The 14,984-nt window shown below is 42.0% G+C and overlaps 1 protein-coding gene across 2 annotated transcripts in view; it reads right to left on the reverse strand.

The window, feature by feature from the left end:
• Nucleotides 1-14,984, reverse strand: part of LOC133618476 (collagen alpha-1(XI) chain-like) — a 189,095-nt gene that overhangs the window by 53,113 nt on the left and 120,998 nt on the right. For both annotated transcript variants that reach the window (XM_061978862.1, XM_061978861.1), the window contains 7 exons: nt 10,964-11,008; nt 7,759-7,812; nt 7,635-7,679; nt 3,959-4,012; nt 3,831-3,875; nt 2,865-2,918; nt 2,685-2,792 (listed from right to left, as the gene is read on the reverse strand). In XM_061978862.1, the coding sequence (XP_061834846.1) occupies nt 2,685-2,792; nt 2,865-2,918; nt 3,831-3,875; nt 3,959-4,012; nt 7,635-7,679; nt 7,759-7,812; nt 10,964-11,008 (405 nt within the window). The remainder of the gene's footprint in view (nt 1-2,684; nt 2,793-2,864; nt 2,919-3,830; nt 3,876-3,958; nt 4,013-7,634; nt 7,680-7,758; nt 7,813-10,963; nt 11,009-14,984) is intronic.

A 14,984-nucleotide genomic window follows, 5' to 3' on the forward strand; every position in this document is an offset into this window, starting at 1 on the left:
TTTAATTACTAATAGGTTTTTATCTAGTCTGCACTTTGTCTGTGTTATTTATTATTATTGGCTTTTATCTAGTTTGCACTTTGTCTGTATTATTACTATTATCATTATTATCAACTCCTCTTTGCCTTATTATTTTTATTTTCCTATTTTAATGATGTTAAATCTGTTTTGTTGTTGTTGGGGACAAGTGTTGTAAATTAGCTTTGGCTACAAACACTATGATGCATACATTGGATAACTGTTTCAGATATATATGTTTCTGTATCTGTCCCTTGTTAGAATAATCATGTATATATATATCATCACACAACTTAAGTATGCTTAAAGTCCGTTGCTATAGTTATTAGCTATTGTGCTCAAGCTGCATTTTTTCTATCTGTGTAAGGACAAAACTTCTTGTCTGAGGGGTGGCCTCAGCCGCAGATGTTATCTTTGTTTTAACCAAGGACTTCAAGGACTTCAAGGACCTCATTGAAGATAAGACGACAGCACGCAGACAAAGCAGAAACAAGGCAATCACAAGGCCCCCAGCACATTCCGTCACGTATTGTGCATACCGGACCTGCTTTGCGTGATATATGTGACCACTCCTTTTAGAGGCGGTCTCAGTGATGTTGACTGTGGAGCTCCTGAATAAATAGAGGGACGCGGGAGCTGTACCTTAGAGCGTAGGGCGAGACTGTGACTAAGTGTGCAGCTCCATGCGTTCTCCCCATGAGCTAAATCAGTGTTTTTCAACCTTTTTTGAGCCAAGGCGCATTTTTTTTAATTGAAAAAAATGCGGAGGCACACCACCAGCAGAAATCATTAAAAAACGAAACTCAGTTGACAGTTAAAAGTCGTTGTCGCAATTGTTGGATGTGACTTTTGGGCCGGTATAGCTCGGTTGGTAGAGCGGCCGTGCCAGCAACTTGAGGGTTGCAGGTTCGATCCCCGCTTCCGCCATCCTAGTCACTACTGTTGTGTCCTTGGGCAAGACACTTTACCCACCTGCTCCCAGTGCCACCCACACTGGTTTAAATATAACTTAGATATTGGGTTTCACTTTGTAAAGCGCTTTGAGTCATTTGAGAAAAGCGCTATATAAATATAAATCACCTCACTTCACTTTAAACCATAACCAAGCATGCATCACTGTAGCTCTTGTCTCAAAGTAGGTGTACTGTCACCACCTGTCACATCACGCCGTGACTTATTTGGAGTTTTTTGCTGTTTTCCTGTGTGTAGTGTTTTAATTCTTGTCTTGAGCTCCTATTTTGGTGGCTTTTTCTCTTTTTTTTTTTGGTATTTTCCTGTAGCAGTTTCATGTCTTCCTTTGAGCGATATTTCCCGCATCTACTTTGTTTTAGCAATCAAGAATATTTCTGTTGTTTTTATCCTTCTTTGTGGGGACATTGTTGATTTTCATGTCATGTTCGGATGTACTTTGTGGACGCCGTCTTTGCTCCACAGTAAGTCTTTGCTGTCGTCCAGCATTCTGTTTTTGCTTACTTTGTAGCCAGTTCAGTTTAAGTTTCGTTCTGCATAGCCTTCCCTAAGCTTCAATGCCTTTTCTTAAGGGCACTCACCTTTTGTGACATCTACAAAGCAATTAGCTACCGGCTGCCACCTACTGATATGGAAGAGTATTACACGGTTACTCTGCCGATCTCTAGACAGCACCGACACTCAACAACAACACATCATTTGCCGACTATAATTACCAGTTTGCAAAAAATATTTTTAACCCAAATAGGTGAAATTAGATAATCTCCCACGGCACACCAGACTATATCTCACGGCACACTAGTGTGCCGCGGAACAGTGGTTGAAAAGCGCTGAGCTAAACTGAACTCTGTCTCTGCATGATTCCTTGCTTCTTGTCTGATTAATAGAAGTCATCAGTGTTTGAACCTGACATCCCTATTTCAAATAAACCCTAAACAAACAACAAACAAACATCTTATAAACCCCGTCCCGGCTTTAACAGAGGGTTGGGATGCACTATTAACATCGGACAGATAATTATGGTCCTGATATGGGGACACACATATAAATCCAATAACATTAAAACAATGGTTCTGATAACCGATAAAAATAATGAAAAAAAATAAGGTGACAATGACTGTGTTGTACTCGTGTTAAGGTGAGCAAATCAAGCGCTTTTTTTCCTCTTACACTTCCCCTGAGCTCATTGAAAACAAACATTGCCTCCATCACACGGCAATTCTTCACCGTTTCAAGGTTATTCGCACCAAACATTCCTCTAGGAGGAAAACAACATTGTGCTTCAACACATCAAAACTTTAATAACCACCTGCCAGCATCGCTACCACGGCGTTTTGAAAGAATGGGAAGACGCCCGCTGGCTCAAGCTGCCTCAAAGCCATCTGCAAAGAAAGGCTTGTTCCTATCGCCCGAGCGTTTGGAAAGTGCAACATTTTGCCGGAGACAACCCAAGGGCTAGAGCGATCTGTGATTTCATCAAATATCCTGAATTTTGTCAGGACAAATCTACAGGTATATTTTGTCAAACCCACCTTTATTAAGACTCTTGTTTACCCGCAGGTGTGCACAAACTACACTTCAATCGATATTTAAAAAATAAATAATGATCAGTATCGGCCTTGAGAAGCGGGAATGTATCAGTTTTAGTATCATCATGAAAAAAACAACCTATTGTGCATCTGTGATAAATGGCCTACCTTCTCTCCAGCTGTTCCCATGGGACCGGATTCTCCGTTAGGCCCTGATGTTCCCTTGGGGCCCTCGGGTCCGTCTTCTCCTCGAGATCCAAGTACGCCACCCTCACCCTGGATTCGAACAAATATATTTAAAATATAGTTCTATTTGTCTTCCTGCTGCAAACAACCGTGATGGTTTACCTTGTCGCCCTTGAGGCCCATGTCGCCTTTGAAGCCTGGAAATCCATCTTCTCCCTAAGATAGGACGCAGACAAAGTCAACCAATGAATCAATATGACAATTATAGGCTGTAGTTAGTGAATCATGACCACTAATTAATGAATGAATTGATTAACGTGGACCCCGACTTAAATAAGCTGAAAAATGTTATCATTTAGTGGTCAATTGTACGGAATATGTGCTGTACTGTGCAATCTACTAATACAAGTTTAAATCAACCAATCAATCAATCAAACACTGGCTCAATCAGTGATGATTGACAGTGACCTCTGGTGGCCATATGGATAAAAACAAATAAATCGTCTCAGGAAGACACTTTTATGTCTGTTACTCTACTGACATCTAGTGGTTGGAAATCAGAGTGCAATTTTGTTTTAATTTCAAGAGAGAGACTTGGTCTTCACAATTCCAGGAACATTCTATGTTAATTAATGTTAATACATGGTAATTATTGGGGGGGGGGGGGAAATGGTTTGAATGGAGATTAAATGTAATAATTTGGTGCTAAAAAAATAAGCAGAAACGTTTTGTTTGCATGTACATATCAAATTAATCTATTTCATGTTTAATTATTGTTACAGTTTCTATGAAATTATGCAAAATTCTGGAAATGCTCTCTCCCTTCTCTGAGAACTATCTGAAACAAGAGACCGGACAAGAATGTCGCAGAATATCAAACCGTCAATCATAACGCGGCACAGTATGCAGCCCTTATATTATGTGTAGGAAAACAAACCCTTAAGCTATATCCTCCACAAAGTGGCTGGTTCAATTTAGAGAGTGAATTCCAGTTTTTGTAAAGGCTATTATTCTTCAAATGTGGTTGACGTTGTGAAAAAAATGTAATAATCATATTTTGGTACAGTGGTTGTTATGGTTAGTGGTGTATTTCTGAAGGTCTCCTGTGAAGAAACCAAAAATGTTTACCTTTTCTCCTTTGCCACCTTTCAGACCTCGGATTCCCTCTGCTCCCTGGACAAAGCGGCAAAAAAACCGTCAGTAACAGTGAACCGAATGTATAGACTTAGTGCGTCGGCAGCACGATGGGTTCTCACTTTGACGCCACGAGGCCCGGGGTAGCCAATGGAGCCCATTGGTCCGGGAAAACCCTAAAGAAGACAAAAATGATTAGCGACGGTTATCAAAGCACGGAGAATGTTTAATTGATATATTTCCATTGATTTCCAAGAACTCCACGGTGGATCGTCAAGTGTGGAACTAGTCACTCATGATAAATGGGGGAAGAAAGAGCTGATCTTCTGGAGCAGTTTTATAGGGACAAGTTAAGCAGTGATCCAATGGCGGTGTGCTTAAAACACTTTGTTATTTTGTATTATGTAAAAAATAAATCCTTTCTAGTTCTGTTTTTGGACTTCTTTGCTTCATATCTGTCTGACTGAGTTACTGCCAGTTCTCCCTATCCGTTCCATCTGTGGCAGGTGTGATTTTTGCCTAGTAATAAGCAGAGGTGGGTAGTAACGCACTACATTTACTCCGTTACATCTACTTGAGTAACTTTTGGGATAAATTGTACTTCTAAGAGTAGTTTTAATGCAACATACTTCTACTTTTACTTGAGTATATTTATAGAGAAGAAACGCTACTTTTACTCCGCTCCGTTTATCTACATTCAGCTCGCTACTCGCTACTGATTTTTATCGATCTGTTAATGCACGCTTTGTTTGTTTTGGTTTGTCAGACAGACCTTCAAAGTAGGATCTATCGCATGCCTGCGTTTCACCAATCAAATGCAGTCACTAGTGACGTTTGACTCCGTTTCACCAATCAAATGCAGTCGCTGGTGACGTTTGACTCCGTTTCACCCATCAAATGCAGTCACTGGTGACGTTTGACTCCGTTTCACCAATCAAATGCAGTCACTGGTGACGTTTGACTCCGTTTCACCAATCAAATGCAGTCACTGGTGACGTTTGACTCCGTTTCACCAATCAAATGCAGTCACTGGTGACGTTTGACTCCGTTTCACCAATCAAATGCAGTCACTGGTGACGTTTGACTCCGTTTCACCAATCAAATGCAGTCACTGGTGACGTTTGACTCCGTTTCACCAATCAAATGCAGTCACTGGTGACGTTTGACTCCGTTTCACCAATCAAATGCAGTCACTGGTGACGTTTGACTCCGTTTCACCAATCAAATGCAGTCACTGGTGACGTTTGACTCCGTTTCACCAATCAAATGCAGTCACTGGTGACGTTTGACTCCGTTTCACCAATCAAATGCAGTCACTGGTGACGTTTGACTCCGTTTCACCAATCAAATGCAGTCACTGGTGACGTTTGACTCCGTTTCACCAATCAAATGCAGTCACTTGTGACGTTTGACTCCGTTTCACCAATCAAATACAGTCACTGGTGACGTTTGACTCCGTCAAACCAATCAAATACAGTCACTGGTGACGTTTGACTCCGTCAAACCAATCAAATGCAGTCACTGGTGACGTTTGACTCCGTTTCACCAATCAAATACAGTCACTGGTGACGTTTGACTCCGTTTCACCAATCAAACAGAGCCAGGTGGTCACGTGATTAACGAGCTTGAGCTTACATGAACTCAACGTCAAATTTGAGGAAGCACATGGCGGTAAGTAACGTTAGTAGATATTTTGGCCGTCACTGTAGGCTGATGTTAGCTTCCCTGCTATGAATCACTGTCAAATGTACATCATGTGGGGACATTTATTAACGCACTGCAGCCTCATAAACACACACACACACACACACACACACACACACACACACACACACACACACACACACACACACACACACACACACACACACTCACACACATACACACACACACACACACGCATGCATAGAAACACCAATCAGTGTGTTCCCAGGTGCAGCCCACACCTATCAGTTTATGGTTTGCGTAAAGGCTAACTTGTTATTTTCCTTTGTAATCTCTGCCTACTGAGCCTATGGTGCTGTTAAGTTATTGTGGCTCAATTTGCCTTAATTTTTCTAATGTTAATGTATTATTATTTAAAGAGGAACATTATCACCAGACCTATGTAAGCGTCAATATATACCTTGATGTTGCAGAAAAAAGACCATATATTTTTTTAACCGATTTCCGAACTCTAAATGGGTGAATTTTGGCGAATTAAACGCCTTTCTAGTATTCGCTCTCGGAGCGATGACATCACAACGTGACGTCACATCGGGAAGCAATCCGCCATTTTCTCAACACCGAGTCAAATCAGCTCTGTTATTTTCCGTTTTTTCGACTGTTTTCCGTACCTTGGAGACATCATGCCTCGTCGGTGTGTTGTCGGAGGGTGTAACAACACGAACAGGGACGGATTCAAGTTGCACCAGTGGCCCAAAGATGCGAAAGTGGCAAGAAATTGGACGTTTGTTCCGCACACTTTACCGACGAAAGCTATGCTACGACAGAGATGGCAAGAATGTGTGGATATCCTGCGACACTCAAAGCAGATGCATTTCCAACGATAAAGTCAAAGAAATCTGCCGCCAGACCCCCATTGAATCTGCCGGAGTGTGTGAGGTATTCAGGGACAAAGGGCCTCGGTAGCACGGCAAGCAATGGCGGCAGTTTGTTCCCGCAGACGAGCGAGCTAAACCCCCTCGATGTCTTGGCTCACACCGTCCCTTATGCCACCGAAGATGATCAAGAGAAGAATATCGACCCTAGCTTCCCTGGCCTGCTGACATGAGGGTATGTCTGCAGAATATATTAATTGATGAAAATTGGGCTGTCTGCACTCTCAAAGTGCATGTTGTTGCCAAATGTATTTCATATGCTGTAAACCTAGTTCATAGTTGTTAGTTTCCTTTAATGCCAAACAAACACATACCAATCGTTGGTTAGAAGGCGATCGCCGAATTCGTCCTCGCTTTCTCCCGTGTCGCTGGCTGTCATGTCGTTTTCGTCGGTTTCGCTTGCATACGGTTCAAACCGATATGGCTCAATAGCTTCAGTTTCTTCTTCAATTTCGTTTTCGCTACCTGCCTCCACACTACAACCATCCGTTTCAATACATGCGTAATCTGTTGAATCGCTTAAGCCGCTGAAATCCGAGTCTGAATCTGAACTAATGTCGCTGTCGCTTGCTGTTCTATGCGCCATGTTTGTTTGTATTGGCATCACTGTGTGACGTCACAGGAAAATGGACGGATGGTTAAAATCAGGCACTTTGAAGCTTTTTTTAGGGATATTGCGTGATGGGTAAAATTTTGAAAAAAACTTCAAAAAATAAAATAAGCCACTGGGAACTGATTTTTAATGGTTTTAACCCTTCTGAAATTGTGATAATGTTCCCCTTTAATATATAATATTGTTTTAGTTGCTTAAGAGATATTCCTGGCTCTGAATTTGCTCATTGCTATTTTTATGTTTTTGTGCATTATTTGTTGCCGTCATCATTAAACGAACAGGTTACTCATCAGTTACTCAGTACTTGAGTAGTTTTTTCACAACATACTTTTTACCTTTACTCAAGTAAATATTTGGGTGACTACTCCTTACTTTTACTTGAGTAATACATCTCTAAAGTAACAGTACTCTTACTTGAGTACAATTTCTGGCTACTCTACCCACCTCAGGTAATAAGTGACAAAGAAAAAAATATTTGAGCAATTATTTTCTTTAAATTGATGGAGATTGGAAGCCAAAAAACAAATGTCTGTTGTTGTTTTTTTTTAATCAAACATAGCTTTTGGCAGTTTTTCGGACACTTACGCTTGTTCCTTTCTCGCCTGCAGGACCCTCTTTACCTGGGTGACCCTAATAACAAACACATTGTTAGGTTAGAGTATTTTTTTTGTTGACATTTTGGACATATTGAGAAGGAAATTACACTTACAGGAGGCCCGTCAGCACCCCCAAGTCCGGCCAAACCTTGTTTACCTTGAGGTCCCTACATGGGAGAGAAGAGAAATTTTTGTATTATTTTTTCTGGTTTTTGAACACTGACTTTTTGCAGTGTATCCATAGGATTGTTGACAATGCCTCTCTTTTTCACTGCAAGGTAAGAAGATTAACCGACAAGGTAAAGTGGATTTTATTTTTTCATTCCTAACCATTGTAGCGATCTAGCTGTTAAAGTTTTGGGATTACAAACTGTGAGTGCGCCAAAGGCTCCTGACAGTTTGCCTGTGCATGTCGGCTTGACTTTGTTAATATAAAGAAAGTTGTTTCATCATCAACTTGTAATGTCTGTTTGATATACATTATTGTACAGCACTTTATATTGTGTTCAAAGTGTACAAACCTACATTAAAACATGGACTTTTGTCAAGGCTGGAAGTCATTATTCATGTTTACAGTGCTTCAATGTACAAACTTTTCTATTTACCAACCCTGTTCAAGAACCAAATTCCACTATATTCTCAGCACTTCCAATGGGACACATCGTTTTTAAGTAAGCACAAATTAGGCTTCTCTGTCCGTATCCCCCCCGTTCTCAGCACATTCTACAGAGGCACTATAGAGAGCCTACTGACCAACTGCATCTTTGTCTGGACTGGAGCCTGCCGGGCCTCAGACTGGAAGTCTCTGCAGAGAGTGGTGAGGACGGCGGAAAAGATCATCAGGACTCCTGTTCCTTCTATCCAGGTTATCGCAAAAAGCCGCTGCCTGACCAGGGCTCAGAAAATCTGCAGAGACTCCTCCCACCCCCGCCAAGGACTGTTTTCACTGCTGGACTCTAGAACAGTGGTTCTTAACCTGGGTTCGATCGAACCCTAGGGGTTCGGTGGAGCCTCCGCCGTGGAGGTCAAGACACACCCGACCCATCGTGTAAATAAAAACTTCTCCCTATCGTCGTATTACGGATACGGCAACAGCAGAAGTCACACTGGTTCTCAGGTGTGTAATTTGTTGTGAGTTCATGCACTGTGTTGGTTTTGTTCTTTGAACAAGGTGATGTTCATGCACGGTTAATTTTGAGCACCAGTAAAAAAACATATAACAAACATTTTATTTTTCAAGGGTTCGGTGAATGCGCATATAAAACCGGTGGGGTTCGGTACCTCCAACAAGGTTTAGAACCACTGCTCTAGAAAGAGGTTCCGCAGCCTCCGTAGCAGAACCTCCAGGTTCCTCTCTTTAAGAAGGGGAACCGGAGGGTGTGTTCTAACTATCGTGGGATCACACTCCTCAACCTTCCCGGTAAGGTCTATTCAGGTGTACTGGAGAGGAGGCTACGCCCGATAGTCGGACCTCGGATTCAGGAGGAACAGTGTGGTTTTCGTCCTGGTCGTGGAACTGTGGATCAGCTCTATACTCTCGGCAGGGTCCTTGAGGGTGCATGGGAGTTTGCCCAACCAGTCTACATGTGTTTTGTGGACTTGGAGAAGGCATTCGACCGTGTCCCTCGGGAAGTCCTGTGGGGAGTGCTCAGAGAGTATGGGGTATCGGACTGTCTGATTTTGGCGGTCCGCTCCCTGTATGATCAGTGTCAGAGCTTGGTCCGCATTGCCGGCAGTAAGTCGGACACGTTTCCAGTGAGGGTTGGACTCCGCCAAGGCTGCCCTTTGTCACCGATTCTGTTCATAACTTTTATGGACAGAATTTCTAGGCGCAGTCAAGGCATTGAGGGGATCCTGTTTGGTGGCTGCAGGATTAGGTCTCTGCTTTTTGCAGATGATGTGGTCCTGATGGCTTCATCTGGCCAGGATCTTCAGCTCTCGCTGGATCGGTTCGCAGCCGAGTGTGAAGCGACTGGGATGAGAATCAGCACCTCCAAGTCCGAGTCCATGGTTCTCGCCCGGAAAAGGGTGGAGTGCCATCTCCGGGTTGGGGAGGAGACCCTGCCCCAAGTGGAGGAGTTCAAGTACCTCGGAGTCTTGTTCACGAGTGAGGGAAGAGTGGATCGTGAGATCGACAGGCGGATCAGTGCGGCATCTTCAGTAATGCGGACGCTGTATCGATCCGTTGTGGTGAAGAAGGAGCTGAGCCGGAAGGCAAAGCTCTCAATTTACCGGTCGATCTACGTTCCCATCCTCACCTATGGTCATGAGCTTTGGGTTATGACCGAAAGGACAAGATTACGGGTACAAGCGGCCGAAATGAGTTTCCTCCGCCGGGTGGCGGGTCTCTCCCTTAGAGATAGGGTGAGAAGCTCTGTCACCCGCGGGGAGCTCAAAGTAAAGCCGCTGCTCCTCCACATCGAGAGGAGCCAGATGAGGTGGTTCGGGCATCTGGTCAGGATGCCACCCGAACGCCTCCCTCGGGAGGTGTTTAGGGCACGTCCGACCGGTAGGAGGCCACGGGGAAGACCCAGGACATGTTGGGAAGACTATGTCTCCCGGCTGGCCTGGGAACGCCTCGGGATCCCCCGGGAAGAGCTGGACGAAGTGGTTGGGGAGAGGGAAGTCTGTGCTTCCCTGCTTAGGCTGCTGACCCCGCGACCCAACCTTGGATAAGCGGAAAAAGATGGATGGATGGATGGATGCCATTTTATTTTTCACTAAAGAAGGGTTCGGTGAATGCGCATATAAAACCGGTGGGGTTCGGTACTTCCAACAAGGTTTAGAACCACTGCTCTAGAAAGAGGTTCCGTCCGCAGCCTCCGTAGCAGAACCTCCAGGTTCTGAAACAGCTTCTTCCCTCAGGCCGTAAGACTCTTGAACGCATTAAAATAATCCCCTCAATTCCCCCCGCAAAAATGGATTAACTGGCTGGAATATAAAGACAATATAACATACATCCATAAACGTGGATGCATATGCAAATGTGCAATATATTTATCTGTACAGTAATCTATTTATATCTCTTTTATCCTGCACTACCATTAGCTTATGCAACGAAATTCCGTTCTTATCTGTACTGCAAAGTTCAAATTTGAATGACAATAAAAGGAAGTCTAAGTCTAATATTGTGTTTAAATCAACTGATGTACAAGTAACTACACAACACAAACATAACAAATTCTGCACAACGCTGCCACCGTCACACGAGTGCAGTGTTGTGGCGTCCGCACAGCAGCACATCTGGACAAGCGCTTCAAACTGTTAGGGAGGAAAAGATGGAGAGGGAGTCGAAAGATTCTGCCTTATTATACGTACTTTTTCTCCCGGAGGACCGATTGGACCTTGAGGCCCAATAAGACCCTGAAAAAGGAGGCACAAGAGGAGAAATGTCAGTTATTGCTGCACACACACACACACAGGTTATCATTTGGAATGGGGACCAAGTTTTTGATCATCACTTGTGGGGACCACCCTTTCTACAGGTTGTGGAGGCATAAAACAAATTAGGTAAAAAAAGCCACTGCCCAGTTAGCTCATACACGTCTTTAAATCTCTGGATTGATGAAGTAATGTGCTGATCATTCTTACTGGGGACCCTGGGGAAAAATATGGTTCATGGGGGACTAAATTTAAATCATTTTGCATAATTCACACAAATTTGTACGTGACTACTGAGGACCATTTAAAAAAAAAAAAAAGAAGTTCCAATTAAATATGACATGATGGTCAGAATACAGCACTACAGCTGTCCTCTTATAGGAAGTTTCACCACTTAAATGTTAAAGAAAATCCTGCATCTTCTGTGACATTATTGAAAACTGCTATTTAGCAGTAATGAAGTTGTCTGCAACTCCGACTACCATATATACCGTATTTGTTTAACTATAAGTCGCAGTTTTTTTCATAGTTTTTAGGGGTGCGACTTATACTCAGGAGCGACTTATGTGTGAAATTATTAACACATTAGCGTAAAATATCAAATAATATTATTTATCTCATTCACGTAAGAGACTAGACGTATAAGATTTCATGGGATTTAGCGATTAGGAGTGACAGATTGTTTGGTAAACGTATAGCATGTTCTATATGTTATAGTTATTTGAATGACTCTTACCATAATATGTTACGTTAACATACCAGTTGGTTATTTATGCCTCATATAACGTACACTTATTCAGCCTGTTGTTCACTATTTTTATTTATTTTAAATTGCCTTTCAAATGTCTGTTCTTGGTGTTGGGTTTTATAAAAAAAAAATTCCCCCAAAAATGCGACTTATATATGTTTTTTTCCTTCTTCATTATGCATTTTCGGCCGGTGCGACTTATACTCCTGAGCGACTTATAGTCTGAAAAATACGGTTGAAGGATGGAAAATTCTGAATGTGAATCATACTTTAAGTCAGGGGTCACCAACGCGGTGCCCGTGGGCACCAGGTCGCCCGTAAGGACCAGATGAGTAGCCCGCTGGCCTGTTCTAAAAATAACTCAAATAGCAGCACTTACCAGTGAGCTGCCTCTATTTTTTAAATTGTATTTATTTACTAACAAGCTGGTCTCGCTTTGCTTGACATTTTTAATTCTAAGAGAGACAAAACTCAAATAGAATTTGAAAATCCAAGAAAATATTTTAAAGACTTGGTCTTCACTAACTGACATAGAAACAGATAACAGATTTGGTGTCCAGTTCAAAGTGTGACATGATTTATTTAAAAATTCAAGAGTTGACTTTTGTATTTTACATGAGTTATTATTTGTACAAACATGATGCAAAGTAATTCATGATTAGTTAAAATATGTTAGTGGCTAGCTAGTTAAAATGGGATATTGTGATTTCACAAGACTGTCTTAGAAGTGATCATTTGAAAATGTTCAATATGAAAAATGTGCACTTAGAGAAAATATAAAAATAAAGTGTTGCATATTGATATTTATCTGTTTCTATATATATTTATTGTGAGAAATTATTAAGATGATCAGTGTTTCCACAAAGATAAATATCATTAATTATTAATAAGTTAAAGGTAAATTGATCATAGTGGCTATTTCTGGCAATTTATTTGAGTGTGTGTATCAAACTGGTAGCCCTTCGCATTAATCAGTACCCAAGAAGTAGCTGTTGGTTTCAAAAAGGTTGGTGACCCCTGCTTTAAGGTAATAATGTTTTATAATCATGCTGGATGAAAATGTTATCCTAAGGAACACTAAAGAAGCTTAAAAAAGCTTAAAAATCACTTAGGGATTCCCTAAGTCCCCTATGGGACGCAAATCCCATAGGGGTGATGAATGGATGGTCAGCGCCTGAGAACTGCGGCCTACCATCATGACCTCGCCCTCCCCTCTGTTGCTAGATATCGAGATGTACGTTGTAATATGTATATGTGCTTTGCTATGGAGGTTTTTTCCCACTCCAGACTAGCCTAGATTTAATTTTTTTACTCATCCTTCCCCAGTGTTTTACCTTTTTCCCATCTTTTACGAGGCGCCTTGTGGCGACCCATCAGCGTTCCTGTTCTGTAACCCTGTACACTGTTTCTTTGTCTAATCTTGAATGGGTTTGTGCTGAAAACAAAGTTTTGTTGTACTTGTGCAATGACAATAAAGACCTAACATCTACCATCTACCATCTATTAGGCATCTTCAGAATGGATCTGACTATCATTTAAAAAGGTTGCCCTTTAGGGGATCTGTTTTTTTGTACCCATACCGTCAGAGGTCCCCTAAAGGTGTCTGTGTAAACAGAGCGATGTCCCCATTAAGTAAGCATTGCCAGAAAATACACACACACACACACACACATGCACAAACATTAAAAATTCCCCCCAAAATGCGACTTATATATGTTTTTTTCCTTCTTTATTATGCATTTTCGGCCGGTGCGACTTATTCTCCAGAGCGACTTATAGTCCGAAAAATTCTGAATGTGAATCATACTTTAAGGTAATAATGTTTTATAATCATGCTGTAAGAAAATGTTATCCTAAGGAACACTAAAGAAGCTTAAAAAAGCTTAAAAATCACTTAGGGATTTCCTAGTCCTCTATGGGACGCAAATTCCATAGGGGTGATGAAGGGATGGTCAGCGCCTGAGAGCTGCGGCCCACCATCATGACCTCGCCCTCCCCTCTGTTGCTAGATATCGAGATGTACGTTGTAATATGTATATGTGCTTTGCTATGGAGGTTTTTTCCCCCACTCCAGACTAGGCCCCCTTAGGAGCCCAGTCTAGATTATATTTTTTTACTCATCCTTCCCCAGCGTTTTACCTTTTTCCCATCTTTTACGGGGTGCCTTGTGGCGACCCATCAGCGTTCCTGTTCTGTAACCCTGTACACTGTTTGTTTGTCTAATCTGTGCTGATAACAAAGTTTCGTTGTACTTGTGCAATGACAATAAAGATCTACCATCTACCATCTATTAGGCATCTTTAGAATGGATCTGATTATCATTTAAAAAGGTTTCCCTTTAGGGGACCTGTTTTTTTGTCCCTATACCGTCAGAGGTCCCCCAAAGGTGACTGTGTAAACAGAGCAATGTCCCCATTAAGTAAGCATTGCCAGAAAATACACACACACACACACACACATGCACAAACATTAAATTTCCCCAAAAAATGCGACTTATACTCCAGTGCGACTTATATATGTTTTTTTCCTTCTTTATTATGCATTTTCGGCCGGTGCGACTTATACTCCGGAGCGACTTATAGTCCGAAAAATACGGTAGAAGGATGGAAAATTCTGAATGTGAATCATACTTTAAGGTAATAATGTTTTATAATCATGCTGTATGAAAATGTCATCCTAAGGAACACTAAAGAAGCTTAAAAATCACTTAGGGATTCCCTAAGTCCCCTATGGGACGCAAATCCCATAGGGGTGATGAATGGATGGTCAGCGCCTGAGAGCTGCGGCCTACCATCATGACCTCGCCCTCCCCTCTGTTGCTAGATATCGAGATGTATACGTTGTAATATGTATATGTGCTTTGCTATGGAGGTTTTTTCCCACTCCAGACTAGTCTAGATTGAATTTTTTTACTCATCGGCATCTTCAGAATGGATCTGACTATCATTTAAAAAGGTTTCCCTTTAGGGGACCTGTTTTTTTGTCCCCATACCGTCAGAGGTCCCCTAAAGGTGACTGTGTAAACAGAGCGATGTCCCCATTAAGTAAGCATTTCCAGAAAATACACACACACACACACGCACAAACATTAGGCTTGTTACCGTGTCGATATGAAAAGCCAACCTTGTGTAAAAGCAAGCACATGTCAAGTGCACTGGAAAAGTCTGCTTCCAGTTTTAATTTGCTTATTTTGTTACGTCTACGACTTTA

Source organism: Nerophis lumbriciformis, linkage group LG19, assembly GCF_033978685.3.
Source record: "Nerophis lumbriciformis linkage group LG19, RoL_Nlum_v2.1, whole genome shotgun sequence".
Taxonomy (NCBI): domain Eukaryota; kingdom Metazoa; phylum Chordata; class Actinopteri; order Syngnathiformes; family Syngnathidae; genus Nerophis; species Nerophis lumbriciformis.